At 41.4% G+C, this 19,288-nt stretch overlaps 3 protein-coding genes across 5 annotated transcripts in view; 2 read left to right on the top strand and 1 right to left on the bottom strand.

Moving 5' to 3' along the window:
- The first annotated feature begins 1,186 nt into the window (after positions 1 to 1,186).
- Positions 1,187 to 9,263, top strand: cln6b (CLN6 transmembrane ER protein b). 3 transcript variants are annotated; one of them, XM_061222251.1, is made up of 8 exons: positions 1,187 to 1,372; positions 1,480 to 1,646; positions 3,707 to 3,821; positions 4,265 to 4,363; positions 5,047 to 5,235; positions 6,077 to 6,132; positions 6,512 to 6,634; positions 7,381 to 9,263. In XM_061222251.1, the coding sequence occupies exons 2-8, from the start codon at positions 1,588 to 1,590 to the stop codon at positions 7,649 to 7,651; spliced, it is 912 nt and encodes a 303-aa protein (XP_061078235.1). In that variant the 5' UTR covers positions 1,187 to 1,372; positions 1,480 to 1,587; the 3' UTR covers positions 7,652 to 9,263. The 3 variants fall into 3 exon arrangements, with proteins under 3 accessions (XP_061078235.1, XP_061078236.1, XP_061078234.1); XM_061222252.1 differs by lacking the exon at positions 1,187 to 1,372 and having other exon boundaries at positions 1,379 to 1,599; XM_061222250.1 differs by lacking the exon at positions 1,187 to 1,372 and having other exon boundaries at positions 1,379 to 1,646.
- Positions 9,264 to 12,761: 3,498 nt separating this feature from the next.
- On the top strand, positions 12,762 to 16,832 carry calml4b (calmodulin-like 4b). Its single transcript, XM_061222449.1, has 5 exons — positions 12,762 to 12,862; positions 12,957 to 12,987; positions 13,795 to 13,935; positions 14,857 to 15,045; positions 15,830 to 16,832. Exons 1-5 carry the CDS (start codon positions 12,860 to 12,862, stop codon positions 15,925 to 15,927), a joined length of 462 nt encoding a protein of 153 aa, XP_061078433.1. The 5' UTR covers positions 12,762 to 12,859; the 3' UTR covers positions 15,928 to 16,832.
- A 1,748-nt stretch (positions 16,833 to 18,580) lies between these two features.
- Positions 18,581 to 19,288, bottom strand: part of LOC133111503 (relaxin-3 receptor 1-like) — a 2,012-nt gene continuing 1,304 nt past the window's right edge. Inside the window, exon 1 of the mRNA XM_061221916.1 lies at positions 18,581 to 19,288. This exon is cut by the window's right edge and continues 1,304 nt beyond it. The gene's annotated coding sequence lies outside the window, so the exon portion shown is untranslated.

Raw genomic sequence — 19,288 nt, 5'->3', positions numbered from 1 at the left:
TGTAATGAGATACACATATGGGCAACTTTTAATTACTCAGTCATAAAGAAGAACATAGAATATGTGCTGAAAGCATGTATTTATCTTAATTGTGTCCTCACTGTTCTCAAACTATGAACATTTTCAGGGTATAAAAGACTTCTGATAAATGTTATAATTGGCTGTAGTTTAATAACTGACTTATTTCTTGTCCAAATGCTATTCTCCCTCATCTAAGTTCCAGTTGTTTGATGTTATTATTGTTATTATTTTCTGCAGACTATTTCAATGAGTCCTTTTTCACTAGCAGATTGGCTATCTGTTAGTATGTCACCTTGTAGTGGGCCAATATACAACATTGTCTATCCCCTAAGCCAGTCAAATTAACTATTTGATCAGTACCTCTGTGTTTCTCTACCCCCACCCTCAGTCCAATTCCCCACACCTTGTTTCTTCCCCCACCAGATCTAATCACAGCCTCTCCCCAACTCCTGTGATGTGTCCTGGGTTTTCATTCACAGCAATTACCTTTTGATATTTTGTTTAAAGGACAAGGCATAGGCCTAAGTGTAGACATTCTCCTCAGATTGTTGGTTCTTGTTCATCTATACTTGCTGGGGAACAGACCCACTAGTTCCTCTACTATAAACAATATATTTGAAACGATACGTACCTGCATTTATTTTTGCACTTAAATGTATGGAGGAATAATGTGAACTCCACAATAGTGAAATATTTTTCAAACAACCGTGTACATTCATAATTTTTCTTCTTTTGCTTCTATAGGGCCTGCTATTATATGATTTATTTGATTTTGATGCAAAACATGTGAATTATTAAAGGTTTATATGTGGATAGAAACGTTGCTGAATGCATAGCCTTCATATAGCCTATCTCATCAAATAAAGAGAATGGATTGTCTATTTTATAAGCTTTAATTAAAAGAGGAATTCATTTTAAACTAAGCTAACAGAAATAGTTTTCTTTAGGCAACACAACTGGTAAGTGGTCACAATTTGGCTGGCTTCCAAACGAACTTCACTGTGCTGCTGCAGGCTTTTTAAGGACAATTTGCGACATGCATTCCACAAAACCACCTGAGCTGCTTTATCGCTTACGACTATTCGTTTTGTGGCCGAGGTTGCCTCAGTGGTCACAACTGCTATTATTTATCAAGCTGCTCCCTTCTGAAGCAGTTTACAATTACTTATCCCATATCGGAGCTTGTATTTAAACGCTCTCGTGGGAGGTGTAAGAAACTGATTCTAATGGTACACACGGTTACAAAGCGAGTTAATTGCAGCCTAACACTAACTGATGTGCGTTACTCAGTAGCAGAATAACTGTCATCAGAAGTAAAGCTGGACCGGAACTGCGTTTACAGCTTTAAGAGGTCGTCCACTTATTCTGTTTATGCAAACGATACTTTGTTTTTCTTGTATTTTAAGGGACGATAAATTGGCGTTCTGAATTTACTGGCTGTGCTCATTATGCTTTAAGACTGGACTGACAAATCCAGGGACGGCGGAGTAAACTGAGTTGGAGAGGGAGGAGGAAGTTTCCAACCGGAGCGAGAATCTTCATCTTGTGACTGCCGGGAGAGAGAAAATGCAAGCTACAGTACGGAAGCGGCAGAATGCCATGCAACCATCCACCTTTCCGACTAGGTTTGAATAGATTCACTCGCATGTTTAAAGTACCCTATTTCCATTCAACATATAGCTAAACATACAAGCATTTAACAATGTATGGAGTTATGATTGAAGCTCTAGAATCGAATCGTCTGACTTATGTAGTATGCATGTGCCACAATATTTATCTGAAAGCATTTCATTTACTCGCGTGCGTTGCAGAATTCCCGGGATTCCCGGGATTCCCGGGAGTTAGTAGCCTATATATTTTATGTTACTTGGTTTTTGCACATAGTAGCCAACTAAATTGTATAAGGAAAATCTCTGAGTATATTCAGAATGTTCTCTTGCATAGCCCTCTAGTGTTTTGACTGAAACGAAGCGGCAGTCCTGACTCCCCAGATTAATTATTGTCATCCAACAAGGTTCCACATACTATTATATTACGGCCTATGGAATATTCCCTGTGACGTATCGGTCTTGGAATTGGCAAGTAAAACATTTTAATGACATTCAGAAATTAACCGTTTTCTTCAAACAGTGCCGTTTGCGCATTCACGATAAATAAACAAGATTTGTAACAATTTCACGTTAGCTATGGCTGAGAATCTGTTAGCGAACCGTTATTTCTTTTATTGAGTTTCACTTACTTTCCCTTTTACATTTCATTTACATTCATACTTACATTTACTTACATTTACTTACATAACACATATTTACATTGTAAACGTCAGACAGTAACAAACAGAGTTACATTTAAACATGACCGCAGACAATACCAAAATACATTAAGACATTACTGAGTTTCACTTACTTTCACTTTTACATTTAATTTACATTCATACTTACATTTACTTACATTTACTTACATAACACATATTTACATTGCAAACGTCAGACAGTAACAAACAGAGTTACATTTAAACATGACCGCAATCTGTTAGCGAACGGCCACTCATTAAGATGCCCAGCAACGGGAGTCTTCTTTTTCCCCTTGAGGGCTGATGGGATCAGAGCTCCAGAGTGTGTCACATTCACATACACAGTCATGGCACCTGCTACCTGGAAATCCACTCTGCTCTGATACTGCTAGCAGGCTCAGCACTGCACTGCCTGCAGATCCAGGGAGAGAAAACCTCACTGAACATAGGAACACGTTCAGTGGGGAAACAAAGTGTATAAAGCAGATGGGATTAGAGCTCTCACCGCAGGCTCTGGGAGTTGTTCACAGTCTGCTTTGTGGAGGCGGATCACTGAAGCTGTCAGTTGAAGAGAGGCTCATATTTTTGCATCCTTTTCCTCCTGGTCAGGCAGTATAACTCTCTGCCATTTGGATGGCAGTGCTTCAAGCCGTGCCAGTGATGCTCAGGGGCTCAGTCCAAAACTGGCCTGTCCTGGATCTCTGGCTAGGAACAAGAAGGGACAGGATGTAGATATTACATCTCAGTGAGAGATGGGCTGGTAAAATAAGCTCTTTTCTAGCTGATTCTTGTGCCCACCACACGTGTGGTGAAGTAAGCAGATGGGCAAAAATGGAGCAGATGGCCTAGGAAGGGGAGGACAGGCAGTGTAGTCTGCTTCGGATAGCATGGCGCAGTGATGGGGAAGGCCTCTGTGCATGCCATATTTTGGCCTTTCTCTCTGAACTGACCACTTACTGTACACCAAAAGATCTGTGCCCAGTCAAACTGGGCCTCAACAGGTGAATCGCTGGCCCTGAACAGTGAATTCAGTCTGGTGTTTGAAGAAGCCATATATGCTTGAAACACAGGTGTGAACTGAATGTGCACATGATTAGGCTTTGATGATAGCCAAGAGAGCAAGTTAAACCTGATTTAAACTCACTTGACAGACTTGTTATTTTAACTTGTTGTTTTTTGGTATTGTATTCATACAATTCACTATTTGTGGTATATACAGAACATTATTTAGTGGTTTATATACTGTGGAGTAATTTCAGAAAGGTCATGAACTGATTGTACTGTAAAGGGTAAAGAAACTGTATGCTGCAGATAATGCAGTACTGTAGGGGTCATATGCATATGCAGATGTGGTTAGGAAGATGGGAAGACATTCTGTGTTTCTCATTACAACAGACCAGGGTCCAGGGATGCAGAATCCTCTCTGAAGAAGCCACAGTTCCATCTGGATCTGTGGTTCTACTTCACCGTGCAGAACTGGGTCCTGGACTTCGGAAGGCCCATTGCCATGGTGAGTAGGTCACTGTGGATAGGGAGGTTGGATGCTGAAAGAAAGGGAAGGAGGAACAGTTTTCAGATTTTCAGTTGGAATTTGAAAGTGATATAATGGGTGGGCACTGGCACATCCTTTGTGGCAATGACAAATCAGATAGTCACCGCTGAGCACAGATCAGCAAATATCTGCTCGGCATTTGTTATATATATATATATAACCTATTTTTTTAAATGTCTATATATATATATATCACATATACAACACGCATAACAAAATAACATAGACCCATATATCGAGCTGTTCCAAGTTAGTCTGCCCTGCAAAAAATAAATAAAAAGGTGATATTTTCATTTCTCTGTGCACTTGCAGATAGTCCTAGGTGTATGCTTTGATGTTAGCAAGGTAAACCATTTTAAACTCACTTGACTGCCTTATGTTTTTTATATCTGCACTTGTAGATAGTCCTACCTTTGGAGTGGTTCCCCCTCAACAAACCAAGCGCTGGCGATTACTTCCACATGGCCTACAACGTCATCACACCATTCCTGCTTCTCAAGGTGAGTGGAGACGCGTACATTAACAGTGTGTGCAATTGGAGGGAACTCCATTACCATCTTTAGTCCAGCTGATTTGGCTGGACTGGACCTGCTCTGCCTTGTAATGACAGAAACATAAACCCCATAATGGGTTGAGAAACAATGTGTCCGTTCTTTACTTGTTTGAACCATTAGCATTTGTCTGAGGTTAAGTCTATATTAACCTGCAGCAGCAGGAGCTTCATAGGTGATTCAATCCTCCTGGACAAATGTTGCTGTGAATTGTGTTGCCCCATATTGCAGTAATGTGCATCAGGGATGCCATTTTGTTTGCAGTTATGCATGCACATCAAAACTAAAGGTCAACAGGCGGCGTGGAATGGAGAAGTGGCCTTTACATCTCCCATTATTTATGGCTGACCTTCCGGATACGGCCCCTCTGTGCCGGTAGTTTAATGGGAAGCTTTGTTTTTATTAGTTAGAAAAAGGCAAAGAATTCACCCACTGGCAGATGGGGAGCATATCATTTTCAGCTACTTCGCTAATTGTTTGATGAAAAGGACCATAACCTTGTGTGTCTGTGTGTGTTTGTATGCATGTGTGTGTATTGGTGTGTGTGTTTGTGTGTGTGTGTTTGTATGCGTGTGTGTGGTGTGTGTTTGTGGTGTCTGTGTGTGTACATGTGTTTCCGTGTCTGTGTGCAGCTGATTGAGCGCAGCCCAAAAACCCTTCCCCGCTCGGCGGTGTACCTCTGCATCGTCACCTTCGTCATGGGCGCCAGCATCCACCTGGTCGGCGACTCCATTAACCACCGGCTCATCCTGAGCGGCTACCAGCTGCACCTGTCCGTCAGGGAGAACCCCATCATCAAGGACCTGAAGCCTGCGTCCCTGGTACTGAGCCATTCCAACCTTTCACTCCTCACAATATCGCCTGTGTGCGTCAGCCACTCTGAAACACATCATTCTTCAGCCTTGGGATTCTGCTGTGGTTCTATACGGAGGTCAATTTGTAATGTAAACATGCAGAGCTGTTCAGGCACACTGACACAAGTCTCATGAATAAATCATTACAAAACGGGTAAACACTGAACCGATTAAATTAATTTCAAGGAGAAATCCAGGGAAATATACTGAAATAAAGATTGCTCGTTTTGGAGATATCAGATCAGTGTGTGTACACCCAGGTGAATTGAAGTAATTATTTGAATAATTGTAAAGTACTCTGTTCTATGTTGATTCTTGTATCAGCACAGTATCCGTTCTTGTTTGTTTAACTTTGTTTAAGTTTAATGTTCAGTGTGGTAATTAACAAGTCGGCAATTAAGGTTGCACATCTTGCACTTAAGGTCTCTCGTGGGTCTAATTTCCGCCTGTGGGGAATTTCTACACACGATTTGCTGGCTCCCTGAACTTTGCACTTGTGTGTGCGGTGTGAGTCACTCTGGACGGGAGTGTCTGCTAAACGCTTGTAAAGTACAGCAGCTCACCATGAGCACTTCCTCCTTCCTTATGCTCACGCTGACTCACAGCACCCCTTTTAGTGCCTCCACTAAAAGAATGTTTTCTGTCATGAATATAATGTGATTCTACAGTTTCTGCCCTCAGTTCCTTCTGCCTTTTTACTGTCAGTCAAATTATATGAGCTATTGAAATTAAATTGTCCCATAGGAAGGAGTAAATGGATCACTTGATTAATGTGATCAAGCAGCTGACATTTCTCCCTTTCCCACAGATTGATTCCTTTGAACTTTTATATTATTACGATGAACACCTGGGTCACTCAATGTGGTAAGTACCCCTGCAATGGCTTTATTTTTTTAAAACTGGTATTGCACAATTAACACATTTGACAGTATCTCTGGGGGAAAAAGTAATTGTACTAAAGAAAGTGTAGGAATACAGTACACTGCAGTCATTGCATTCACTGCAGTGTAAGAGTCGACATAAGAATGTTTGATAAGAACAGGTCGTCTTGTCTAGGATTGTATTACTGCTGTCAAGAGGCAGGCTAGTACTGCAATAAGCCTAGGCTTGAACACCCTCTGGGTCTGTTTTTACTGCATGCATGGCCAAGTGATTTCACCCATTATCTAATCTGTGAAGGAAATCAGTGTAAAAAATCAATTCGCATTAATAACGATATTAATAATGTTGTGAAACTCCCCAGGTATATTCCCTTCTTCTTCATCTTTTTCCTGTACTTCACTGGCTGCTTCACACACGCCAGGGAAGAGAACGCCACACCCCTCTCTGCCTGGCTGCTGCTGGGACCCAGCGCCCTTTACTATTGGTCAGTCCCGTCCCTCACTTCCTCCCTTGGCCCCTCCCCCGGCCTGAGGGTGGCACTGTGGCAGGTGCTGCAGCTGATGTGAATGTCTGTAATGTGAGACGATGTGTTCAGCAGCCATCAAAGCGCAGATAATCGCCACTCTCCAGCCCAGCCTATGACACCTGTGTGCCTGAGCATCCTAATTTCACTGTACCCCGTCCATAATTTAGGACAGCACTACTCAACCTCCCCTGGCCTGTCTGATCCAGTAGAATTATTAATAGGCAATAAGAGAGGGGGCGAGGCTAATTTGATGCTTACACTCTGTGTTGCTGTCCTTAGCTTTTGTGGTTAGGGCTTAATTCAGCGTGAACTGACTAATAGTACAAGTTATCTGGTCGGCAAGGATGTGGTTGGCTGTCATTGGATTATTGACATTAATATTGGAATGAGATTTTCTTTCTTTGTGAATGCATGGAATTAGTATTTATTTTTGTTTGTTTTCATAAATAATTGCTAATTGTCATCTTGTTATATATATATATATATATATATATATATATACACTGCATCACAGTTTTATTATGTGTATTTGGATGTTTGTTTATAAAAACAGAGATTTTGTACCTGCCTCTGGAGCTTTGTGGACAAGTGTGTAAGTCTGCTTGTACATACACTATGTACCTTTGTGTGTTTGCATGCCTTTGTGTTTCGTTTGTGTGCTTGAGTGACAGCAGGCCCCTCGCTCTCTCCCCTGCTCTGCTCAGGTACCTGGTGACGGAGGGCCAGATCTTCATCCTTTTCATCTTCACCTTCTTTGCCATGCTGGCCACCGTCATGCACCAGAAGCGGCGGGGTTTAGCGCCCGACAGCAACGGCCTCTTCCTGCTGTACAGCTTCTCCCTGGCCTTGGGGCTGGTGGCCGTCTGGGTGGCCTGCCTGTGGAGTGACGAGGTCCTGCGCAGGAAGTACCCGGGCGTCATCTACGTGCCCGAGCCCTGGGCCTTCTACACTCTGCACGTCAAGGACAGCCAATAGCAGACTGGTCGCACGCTGTGCACGTCAAGGACAGCCAATAGCAGACGGGTCGCACACTGTGCTCGTCAAGGACAGCCAATTGCAGACGGGTCAGCACTGTAGGTCACGCCCATCTGCCTGGTGCAGCTACGCAACACATATCTTTCTGCACCTGAACGTATTTCTGGGCTGTGCGAAGGACGCGTATGACCTCTGACCTGGGTGACCTGGTTGACTGAGGTATCTTTTCTAGCCCCCTCAAAGCCAGCTGTTTTGCTAGTATTGCATTCTGGTTGTCCAGGCCTTGTTCTTGTTGTTTCCTGCTGGGTTTTGTATTTCTGTTCCGCTCCAGGACAATGGAAATGATGTAATCAGCAGGAGAGTGCTGTCTTAGCTGTCCTGGGATACCTCCAGCTCCAGTATTACCCCTGCTTCCTGCTCTCTCTCTCCCATCCTCTCTAAAAGGATAAAGGGGATACAGTGTCATCTTCAATAGGACCATGTACTGTATGTAATTTATTATTTACAGCACAGGGTTGTTCAGCAGTTTACAAGGAGATGCCAGGGGCTTTAAAAAATGTATGTACTCTTGTTACTGGTCAAGCGGCCTTGTTTACGTTTTATCGAACCCATCCCTCTATGGGTACCCTTTCCCTTTCAATGCTGCAGTCACTCTGACTGCAGTATGCAGAGACAGCACGGCTTACTACATAAATGTAATGTATGTTTTCTATGCGTTGTCCAGCGTTAACATCCCTGCCTTCAATGCAACCGAATCAGTATAAACCCATGTTCCCATTGAGGTACTTTCTTTACTGTATTCTTTCACAAAAAAGCTAAATGGAAATGCCGCTCACTGTGGCTATTCTGTGTGTGTGCATTTACTTAATGTGCTCTGCCTCTCTATACAGTAAGTAGCCAAGTTCTGTTGTAGTTGTCATAGCCTTTGGCCCGATACTGACATGAAATGGCTTACCATTAACCATGACCTTTGTGTTGTAGTATGACTAAATTGCACCCTTAATTTCCCTGAGGTATATCTGCTCTCTAGTTAGGAGTAAAATCCAGCACACAATCTCCAATTTATTATGGTTTGGAAATAGAACTTTGTTTGTTTTTCATGTTTTCCAGTTTGTCTCAGGAGCATTCGCCCACAGAGTAACGGCAGTCTGTTTCATCCATGTACTGGCCATAACCGCATAATGACATGAGAGTTTAATGGTGAGAACAGGCCCTTTATTCCATGTAGGTTTCTCATTGTATGGATGGCCTGGAATGCTGGGTCTAGTGCTGTGTCAAGCCTGAATGATTATTGAGGCCATTGCACATAGGGGCACTACACGTAGAATGCCCCTTTTCTTTGTCATTTTCTTCTACATCACTCTTGCTGCAATGTCATTTATATTTCCTCTGCCCCTGGAAAATCTCCCAAGTGGTTAAAAAGATATGATTGAAGTGGCAGGCTAATGGGATGATTGAATGTGATCATTATAATTGGTACAATATCGGCCTGCGGAATATTAAAATTCATTAGATTGTAATTAACTGATTTGGCAAACTTTAAATTAGAGTGGAGTATGGAAAGTCTATAATCAAGGATCCAGTTACAGCTCATTAAAAAGATTATACATGAGGGATTTAGCTTTTATTTTCATTTTCTGATATTATATGACCACTGGGAGTATAAGAAACATACATTCTTTGAACAAGTGCCTGAGGTCCTAGAGGAACGTTCACAGGGTCAAGGATAATCTATGGAAGTCACACAGTTTCTAGCCAATACAATGATAAAATATTTAAAGTAATTGGAGATTTCAGTGAAGACTGCTGAGTTGTATTTATGAGCCAGGAGGTATTTGCCCATGTTAAAAAAGGCCTCTGATTTGCATACCATACCAAGAGACACTCAGTGGGTTATCAATATCAAAACAGAGCTGGGAATTTGGACCTCGAGAGCTTGGTGAATGATTTTGCGGAGTGCAAGTTGTGCTGGATGTGCTTTTAAATGAGTGTGCAGCCTTTTTTTTTCTTTTCTTTACCATTAGGCTATTGTTCGCCAGAAAGAGTAATGTAATATTGTGATGTTGTCTCCTATCTGTTGGTAACATTACTGCTATCTGTTAGGCGGGCTGGCTAGCACTTATCCCTGCGCTCCTGTCTGTGGTTCTGAATGGCTGGTGCATGTGCACTGCAAGTGTGTGTGTAGGTAATGTAACTGAAGTGGAGGGGGGCCCGGAGTATAATTTGCATGGGGGTGCGATGGGTCTTAGTTACGCCACTGCGTACGCCATACCATACCATCACGATACAATCAGCGACATCCACACCAACACATAGGGTTAGATTGCACCTCTTATCCCAATATCAGCAAGTGTGCTGCAAGGTGACACCCTTTCTCCTAACCGCCTCGTTATCGTAGCCGGAAGACGCCACTCTCAGGAGGGCAGGAAAAATGACCCTGGCTTCATCGTTAATGGAAGGGACAGATGAGTGGCACCAGGTGAGACCGTTATCCGCGGCCTTGCGGAAATCACCGCAGACATCGGGCAAGGTCGAGTAGTGAATGAAACCCGGGTCAGCGCTGAGACGGAAGGCCAGTGCGGGGTCACGGCTGTAGAACAAATGGGACTGAAGTGAGCCAGGACTGCGGCCGTACCATTCAGAAACCGAAGTGTTCATCTTCTCAGTGTCCGGGTCTCATGGGTGAATCCAGGAGTGGGTGGTGGAGTCGCGTTGCATGCACACTGAAGCAGAGGTTTTTTTTTATCATGGGCCTGCCACAAAGTCTGTACTGTTGCTCTAAATATTGAATGGCAATATTGTTCTGACAAGTAATGTATGCCTCAAATCCAGACCAGACCAAAAGTATATTGTATAGGTAAGCGCTAAAGACCTGGTTAACTCTTCTTCAGCATATGTCAAGGTTTTCTTTCAAGCAAAATCCGTTTTTCTACCTATTTCATAGGCCAAAATAGTGGTATACAGTGGATAGAAAATGAATACACCCCTTGAACATTTTTTCAGATTAACTTGACATATAGCCTGTAATTAAAGTGCAATTAATCTGTTTTTTCTACAAATCTGCATACAGTACTTAACCTTTTCAAAGTGATAAACCAATTAAAAAATTGTTTTAACATTAATTAAAAATGAACAATTGCAATAAATTGGTTTGATAAGTATCCACCCCCTTTACTGAATCATCCCATAAACTCCCGTAATCATAAACTCAGGAAATGGCAAATTGCCTTCAAGACCAAACAATAGCTAATTGCCCCACACCTGTGTGAAATCACAACAATTAACTTGATGACATGAATAAAAACAGCTGTTTACCATGGCCCGTAGTATGCAGGAGCAGTCTCACTGAAAGGCAGAAGCATGGGCTCCAAAGATCTCGCAAAAGAAGGCCGTGTCAAAGTTGTGGAAAGGTACACATCAGAAGATTTCTAAGGCTTTGAAGATACCTTGGAGCACTGTTAAGACCATAATTAAGAAGTTCATGGCATGACTCAGTCTGCCAAAATCAGGGTGTCCGTCTAAACTGGATGACCGGGAGAGAAGACAATTGGTCAGAGAGGCTACCAAGAATCCAATGGCAACATTGAAAGAGCTCCAGGATTTTATGGCCAACAGAGGGAAACTTGTGCATCATACAACTGTATCAAAGATATTGCACACATCTGGCCTATATGGAAGGGAAATTTCTCAAAAAGGTCCAACAGGAGGCCCGCTTGAAATTTTCAAAAGAACACCTTGGGGAACCTGCAACAAACTGGCAGAATGTTTTGTGGTCTGATGAAACCAAAATAGAACTTTTTGGCATGAATGCCAAACGCTATGTTGGGTGTGTATTTAAAAAAAAATTAGGAAATTTCAGTTTTTTTCTTTCTTTTTTTCAAATCAAAATAATTTCACTGCATTCATATGGTATGTTCTTTGTTCTTTGGGTCAGGGAAAAACAAGTCCCATTTTAATCCATTAAATTTACATTCCGTGACACAACAAGACATAAAAAATATTGAAGGGGGGTGTATTCCTTTTCTATCCACTGTATATGTGCAAAACGTTTTTTCATGGAACCTTCAGCAAATTTGTCCCATGTTGTAGAGCTATCACCCTTACATGTTGACAAGCAAACAAGCCTGTGCCACCTAGTGTAAATATTGCAAGCAATTCGCCATTCCATTAACCAAGAGGGCTTTTCAACATGAACGTTCTGTTCCAGGGTTTCCCAAACTCTGGGGTCATCTGCATATGCTGGTTTTCATTCGAACAGGAATTCCTTAATCCTGCTTCTGAAATGTAAACGATTGTTAATTCTTCTTAAAGTCAGATTATATCAGAAATAGCCAGGCTTACCCGAAATAATTAATGTCCCATATTTTCACACAAAGGCTTTCAGTGGTGTCGTTTGCTGTAATGTGGCTAACTCTTTCTTTTAGAAACGGAATTATTTTGTGTTAAATATACAAGAAGGTCCTAAATGGTCACTGACACTAAACATATTGGAAAACAAAACTGCTCAACACAAAGCAAATGTCAGAGATAAATCTGTATTTTTAAAATTGTTGATTTGTATTTCAAAATGTCCTTTTATTATAGCTGTAAAGTTAAAGTTAGCACCGTTGCGCATCGATTGTAAGCTACTTCTGTTGTTGTTTTAAGCACCAGTCCTGACTTAAAAGGCAGCAAATGCATTATTCGATGTTTGCACCCCAGTTGAATTTTCTTAATCTACCCTGCTGTTTTGAAACTGCTGGCAGCTAGTATTTCAAGCTGACCATCGCTAGATTTTACACCAGGGTACACAATAACTTTCTCAAAGTTAAGACTCCGTTCCCGTCATGAGAACAATCCCACAAAGTTACCTGATTTTCCATTCCAGAGTTCTTGTGGTTTGTGGAAACAAGTGCGCACAGTGTGATGTGTAAAATAAGAACCCACATGCAATTCCGTGATCAATGTGGAATATTTGGCAAAGAGATACTATACGCTGCGATAACTGGATAAGGAGTAATCAGAAACGTGCCGATTTGACGTTTCGAACTGATAAAATGACACACGGTGTCATATATGTTGGTTCCCATGGCAACAGCATATCAATTACCTCTATTGAGTCTCGGACTTTAGAACTGAAACAGCAAACAGAGATAAAGCGGAAGAGGGAGTGACATTGTTGAGCGGTTTGAGGAGTGAGCCACAGAAAGACGCCTAGCTGCAAATAAAATGGTGAGATAATCATTGTTCTATTCAAACCACTGTAGTTGTAGCGGACTGTAGTTCTTTCCAAACCAGAAAGTAAATTATTCATTCTTGTTCACAGGCGAAATTCCTATCACAAGATCAGATAAATGGTAAGACCTTTTAAATTATTTACTCTGCGACCACGAAAGCTACTTGCATAGCCAGGTAATTGTTTCCCCGAACATCAGCTTCAAATATTTGGAAAGTTCTTGAGAATTCTCTTTCCCCTTAGGCTATTTGATATTTTTTGTAACCTCAAGCGTTGCTTATTTTCAATAACTAGCTGGCCACACTGAAGACAAAGTTTGGAATTATTAATTCCATGTGACTGCCACAATACAGCGCATTCTCTGTGCTAAGCTACAAATGCTAGAAGGCTGCAATATTACCACAATGAACAACGATGAATGTGCACATGATTTGAAGAAATTGTGTTGTAGCCTACATTCCATTCCATGCCTTCTACCGTAATGCTGTACAGTGAATGTTGTGGGATGTTACCGTCTTATCACAGCAGTATGCCCAACAGTCTCGAAGGATTAGCTGCAGTACACAGCCAGGCACTTCTGATGCCCACTTTAATCATGTGATGGCAGCTTGTGCAGCCAGACCGAGTGAAAGCTGCTAGGTCCTGAGATGGTGTGGTACCATTCAGCACTTCACTGTGGAGCGCTATTCAAATCCTGAATTTCAGCTGCTCTGGCTCTTTTTTATCTTTAATGAAATACAATATATGTAATTACCTGTGAGAGCATGAAAAACATTCAGGACCATTATAGGCAGGGACAGAGGATGGATGGTAGTCTGAAACACACTCTGGAACAGTAATTTAATTACGTTTCTTTTTCGTAAATATTTTCAGTTCAGTGAATGTGGTAATATAAAGGAAAACCTCAGTGTTCTCCCTCACGCTGCAGAGTTCAAGGAGTGCTTCTCTCTGTACGACAAGAAGAGGAAGGGGAAGATCGAGGCGAAGGACCTGATCACTGTGATGCGCTGCCTGGGCACCAGCCCCACTTTCAGTGAAGTGGACCGACACCTGCAGGTCCACAAGATCGGTACGCTCTCCCGCTGCTCAGGGGCAAAGGTCAAAGGTCAGGGAGGAGGACCAGCACTCAATCTGCTGAGATCAGTCCCACATGATAAACCATGAAATGTGAAATATGTGATTATTTAAATAAGGATATCCAATACGTTCACGAAATTCATTCGCACCATGAAATGTGGAAATCTTGCCCACGTATTTATTGGGTTGTGCTGTTTCTTCAAAAAGGTAAATTTGTTCTCAGTTGATAATATGAGAAATGATGTATAGAGAGTGGACTCTGCATAGGACTTTTTGAAATGTTTTTGGTATGTTTCCTGTTTGACTTTGAGTGTAAGGAGATGAGCGGATGTTTTGTCATTATATTTACTGAAGATGAAGCAGAAACACACAAGATGCAAACATAAGTCAATGGAGAACAGTGCACAAGTTGTAGTCAGATTTTAGCCCATCTGAGAAATTAATGGACATGCGCTCATATCCCCTGGGATTTTCAAACACAACAGTCTTTAGAGTTTGCAGAGAATGGTGCCAAAAACAAACAACATCCAGTGAGCTGTAGTTCTGTGGGCAAAAACGTCTTGTTAATGAGAGAGGTCAGAGGAGAAGGGCCAGACTAGTCAAAGCTGACAAGAAGGTGACAGCAGTGTTATGCAGAAGAGCATCTTTGAACACACAACATGTCAAACCTTTCAGTGGATATGCTACTGCAGCAGTCTAAAAAATAAGTCTAATAAATACCTAATAAAGTGCTCACTGAGTCTATGTCACACACATTACTTGCCGCTAGGTTGGGTGAAAAAGCCCATTAATTCATATGCTAAATGTATTTCACACAGCCTGGAAGTCTTGTCTCTCGTTGTCCGATTCCTCTCTGTATTAACCTTGTGAGCTGAACCAAGCTAACTCTGCTTGGCGCCCTCTTCTGGAGCAGATAAAAATGGCGAGCTGGACTTCTCCACCTTCCTGACCATGATGCACCGGCAGATCCAGCAGGAGGACCCCAAGGCGGAGATCCTGGAGGCCATGCGTATGACAGACAAGCAGAAGAAGGGCTACATCCTGGCTTCTGAGCTCCGGGCCAAACTCACCGGCCTGGGCGAGAAGCTCACAGATAAGGAAGGTAGTGTCAGTGTCTTCTACCACACCGCAACTTCCTCTAGGGCTGGAGTGCACAACTCCAGGGCTGCATGCAGATTTTCATTCCAACCAATTACCTTAGTTTGTTTTCTGACAATTCTTTAAACTTTGCTGCCTCACTCCTTTACTGGAGCACAGTAACATATTTAGAATACATTTGCAGTCTGTGTCTGCAAGCTGGTGCTCATACAGATGCGTAATCAAGATATGATTGAGCTAATTAAGTAATTAAGTGCTCAAGTTGGCAATAAAATCCTGAAATGGATTGGCCAATGCACCTGAAGGGTGTACTCGCTGGCTTTTGTTTTCACACTAAAATCAGCAACCACTTCAGACCCAAGAATCAGGTGAGGTGTGTTAATTTGCAATCAAAGCAGTTAATTACAGTTAACTGCTGAGTATCAACAAAAGCCAGCACACCCTGCAGTTCTCCAGGGCCAAGGTTGGCCATCCATGCTCTACGTGGATTTAAAGGACATAATGTGCTCTTCCCTGAATTATTATCAATCTTCTAACTTTGTCTTATATTCCTACAAACATTTTGTTGACAGAATTACTGAAAAACTTGTATAAGAAAATTTAACTCCATCCATTTTGTGGCAAATGAAGCTCGACACTTTCAGGCTTTCTGAACACAAAGATTTGTAGACAAGCTGATACAGTATGTGCACATAGAACAGAAAATCATGAAGTGTACTGAATTAGTTTGTGGGGGGGAAATGGCAATTAATCCAAATGCTTTTGTTCTGTCCGCCCTCCTGCTGCAGTGGATGAGCTGTTCAGAGAGGCGAATGTGGGCCCAGATGGACGCGTGCACTATGAAGACTTCACCAGGATGGTCACCCTGCCACCTGTAGATTACTGAGCGGAAGGACAAGATGGCTGACTTGAGCACAGGAAGAGGGTGCTTCCCTGCACAAGATACAGGGTGTACCTAATTCACATCCACTCAATTATTCCCATACTCTGTCTCTGTAGGTCCTTTTATCCACCCAGAACTGAAAAGGAAGGTGCAAGCTTGGTTGCTTTGGGCTGCCATGGACCAAAAGGCTGGATCAGATTATGCCGACTCTGATTGACTTAACTTGACTTTGACTTAACTACTTTATTTAGTATTGGGAGAATAAATCACAAGATGTTTTCCAAAGCCTTCTATGTGTTGATTATTTATCATATTTGTGTTTGCCGTAGTGGAGAAACCCGGACAAAGAAATGGAAACTCGCTGGCAGGTTGTTCTCTCTGTGGCTCTGAGGATTTTGTTGTTAACAGTGAGCTGTTTCATGGTGACCTGTCATTCAATAGCAATGATCACTTAAGCCACTCTGACAGAAATACAGGGCGGGCACGAATATGACTATCTTTTTTTTTATAAATCAAAGCATATACAGACATGTAGAAAATAATCTAGAATGCTCATATGTTTTTAATGTTTTCATAATTTCAAATTAAAATGAAAAGATTGCATTCGAAGCATAGGATGAGCAATAATACTATTTTCCACCCTAAAGGATAAGCAGTGTTAATGTTTATTATAGCATATAATTTTTACTTTCTTCAATTTATGCCGTAGAGGAATAAAACCCACTTGCACTCTGTTCAACATCCGCTCTCCCTTATTATTATGTAAAGCATATCACAGGCATTACACACCACTAAACTCCTCGAGGCTAAACTGGACATTTTCACAAATGCATGAACTGAGCCAAATTTGTAATTAATGTCATGGTGCTACATTTGCGACAGCACTTCTGTTGAGTTGACTCTTTCCAGCTTTGATGAATTAAAATGGACTTTGTAGTGCCATCTAGTGAGGAGTATATGTATCATGAGATTTGTTTTTTCAGCGATAGTGTGTTCACTGTGTTCATTAAACATGTATATTTAAAAAAAGAAACCATGACAGGACAATTAGATTATCTTTCTTTTGGAGCTGTATGACTATATATATATATATAATTTATATAACATATATATTTATATTTCTACTTAGGTTCACAGTTAACATGCATAAAACATGATTATTGACTCATTTTTTATAAATCCTAATTATTCTGTATTTTAATACACAGCAAGCTATATATGTATATATATATATATACACACAAAAATGAGTCAATAATCATGTTTTATGCATGTTAACTGTGAACCTAAGTAGATATTCTTATTACAAGGAATTATATCCATAGCAAGCTCAAAGAAGATGAATAAAATGTGACATAATAATAAGAATACCAATAAGAAGACATCAGAAGACAGCCAGTGAGTTGTGCTTTGTAAAGTTCATTCCACCAGTTTGGGACCAGTAGAATCACCCGCACAGGGAGGCGATAACCCAAGCGCCTTGATGCTGTGGAGCAGAGAGAGCAGGCTGGGCTGCTCCATTCACTGGAGGTTTTGTACTAAGGTTTTAAACTTGATGTGAGCTGTAACGGGCGGCCAATGACGCTCGTTTGGGAAGATTGTCGCACAGTCTTGACCAGTGAGAATGGATTTACATTCGTCAAGCCATGAGAGTAACAGCCTGAACTGGGAGCCTGTGTAGAGTAGGTGGTGAGTAAGGGTGGAGTCTAATGGGTGTTGTGCTGTAACTACCCTAACTCACCGCCACTAAATGGAAAGAGATGCCGATTTTTGTAATGTAGAGTTACCCCTAAACTTATTGCCGTATAAGAGCTCTGAGTGTAGCGTAGACTAAAGTGTGATAACAGTGGTAAGGACTTTGAGGGAATTACAACACCAAGTCATAGCCATGTTAAGCTTACGATGCCAGTCTGCATGAGATGCAAGTCAGTGTCATAATGGTCAACTGAGTATCTTCAGTATAGAAATTGTGTGAGACCCATGGTAGGAGCTGACAAACCCAAGAGAAGTGAAAGGGAAAAGTGGAGGGGCTAAGTACAGAGCCTTGAGGGACACCTGTAATGATGCGAGTCACCATCCCAGGAAACTGTCATAGTCACTCTAGGATTCAGTCCAACTACGAGCTGAGCCTGAAATCTGAGGTTAGGGCGGGGAGGAAGACCACATGGTCTGTTGTGTGAAAAGCTGCAGAGGTCCAGTCTGAGTGAAACTGAAGAGAGGAAAACGCTCTAGCTGAGTGAAGTGCACTTCAGAATGGGCAGTGCGCTGACTGAGGAGACGAGCACTCTCGGTGGAGTAACCAGCCCTGAAGCCAAACCCAAACACAGCCATCTGGACTTGCGGATTATGGACTTAATGATGTGTTTCCAGGGACAGGTGAGTCCACAAGTAATAGAAGTAGCCTCCTTTGTCAACAGATGCTGATACATAATTAATACTGGAAATTTCTAGACTATGAGATACTAAAACTATTGTATTGCCGTGAAATAATTCAATGAATCAGATTTCAGGAAACAAATAAATATTGAAAAGCTTATGATATTAATAATGTTCTGTAGCCTGTTGCTGATAGCCATGAACCCATTGCTGTATATGACAGAATAAATAGTCAAAACCATTTTTTTTGGCAATAACTAAATTTATTATGTTCATTTAATCAATGGTTCATTGACTTACATTCATTCTCTTATGCAAAAACATTGTTTTCATTTCCAACATCTATGAAACACACAATTCATTAAAATACAAAATTGTATTGTTCCCTGGATATTTTAGGATTGGTTGATTGACTCTTGTTTAATTAATGTTTATCGTTTATGGGTAGTGCAGTCTAATGGGTTTTGGGGCGTCTGAAAAACGCATAGCCTACATTAAAATGCAAATTATTTAACAAAAGTTCATGACGTAATATTTAAAACTATATTTAAGGCAAGACATCGTGCACTGAAATCTTACTTTTGCACATTCCAAATTTAAAAATGACAGTAGCCCACAACGGTGTACGCCCACAATGAACAAACACGTGCTTGTGTTTCAGAAAACACATGCGTCAAGACCACAGCATATTCTCGCTTCTCTGTTGCATATTAGACATTTAAACGCTGCCTTCTCTATCTGAATGTTATAGAACACCCATCAAGTCGACTAGTCATATACAAGATATGACCCGCAGAGTACAATGGAAATGAAACTCAGATGATACACATTTACACAACAGACTGTTGCACTTAATTTGGCACATCACAATTTTCACACTTTAAGAATACAAATTTTGAAGCAAACCAGAAAGGCAGTCGATAATTCATAAATGGATGCCATGTTATCACTGGTATGGGCACGTATTGGCAAGATGTGCTCTCTGAAA

Source organism: Conger conger, chromosome 15 (assembly GCF_963514075.1).
Source record: "Conger conger chromosome 15, fConCon1.1, whole genome shotgun sequence".
NCBI lineage: Eukaryota > Metazoa > Chordata > Actinopteri > Anguilliformes > Congridae > Conger > Conger conger.
This window is presented reverse-complemented; position numbering and strand designations above follow the sequence as displayed.

Coding starts and splice junctions, on each gene's coding strand:
- cln6b (XM_061222251.1), top strand. CDS start 1,588: ATGCAAGCTACAGTACGGAAGCGGCAGAATGCCATGCAACCATCCACC. Junction 3,822..4,264: donor TCGGAAGGCCCATTGCCATG/GTGAGTAGGTCA, acceptor CTGCACTTGTAG/ATAGTCCTACCTTTGGAGTG. Junction 6,635..7,380: donor CCCAGCGCCCTTTACTATTG/GTCAGTCCCGTC, acceptor TGCTCTGCTCAG/GTACCTGGTGACGGAGGGCC.
- calml4b (XM_061222449.1), top strand. Junction 12,988..13,794: donor ATCACAAGATCAGATAAATG/GTAAGACCTTTT, acceptor CTCACGCTGCAG/AGTTCAAGGAGTGCTTCTCT. Junction 15,046..15,829: donor GAAGCTCACAGATAAGGAAG/GTAGTGTCAGTG, acceptor CTCCTGCTGCAG/TGGATGAGCTGTTCAGAGAG.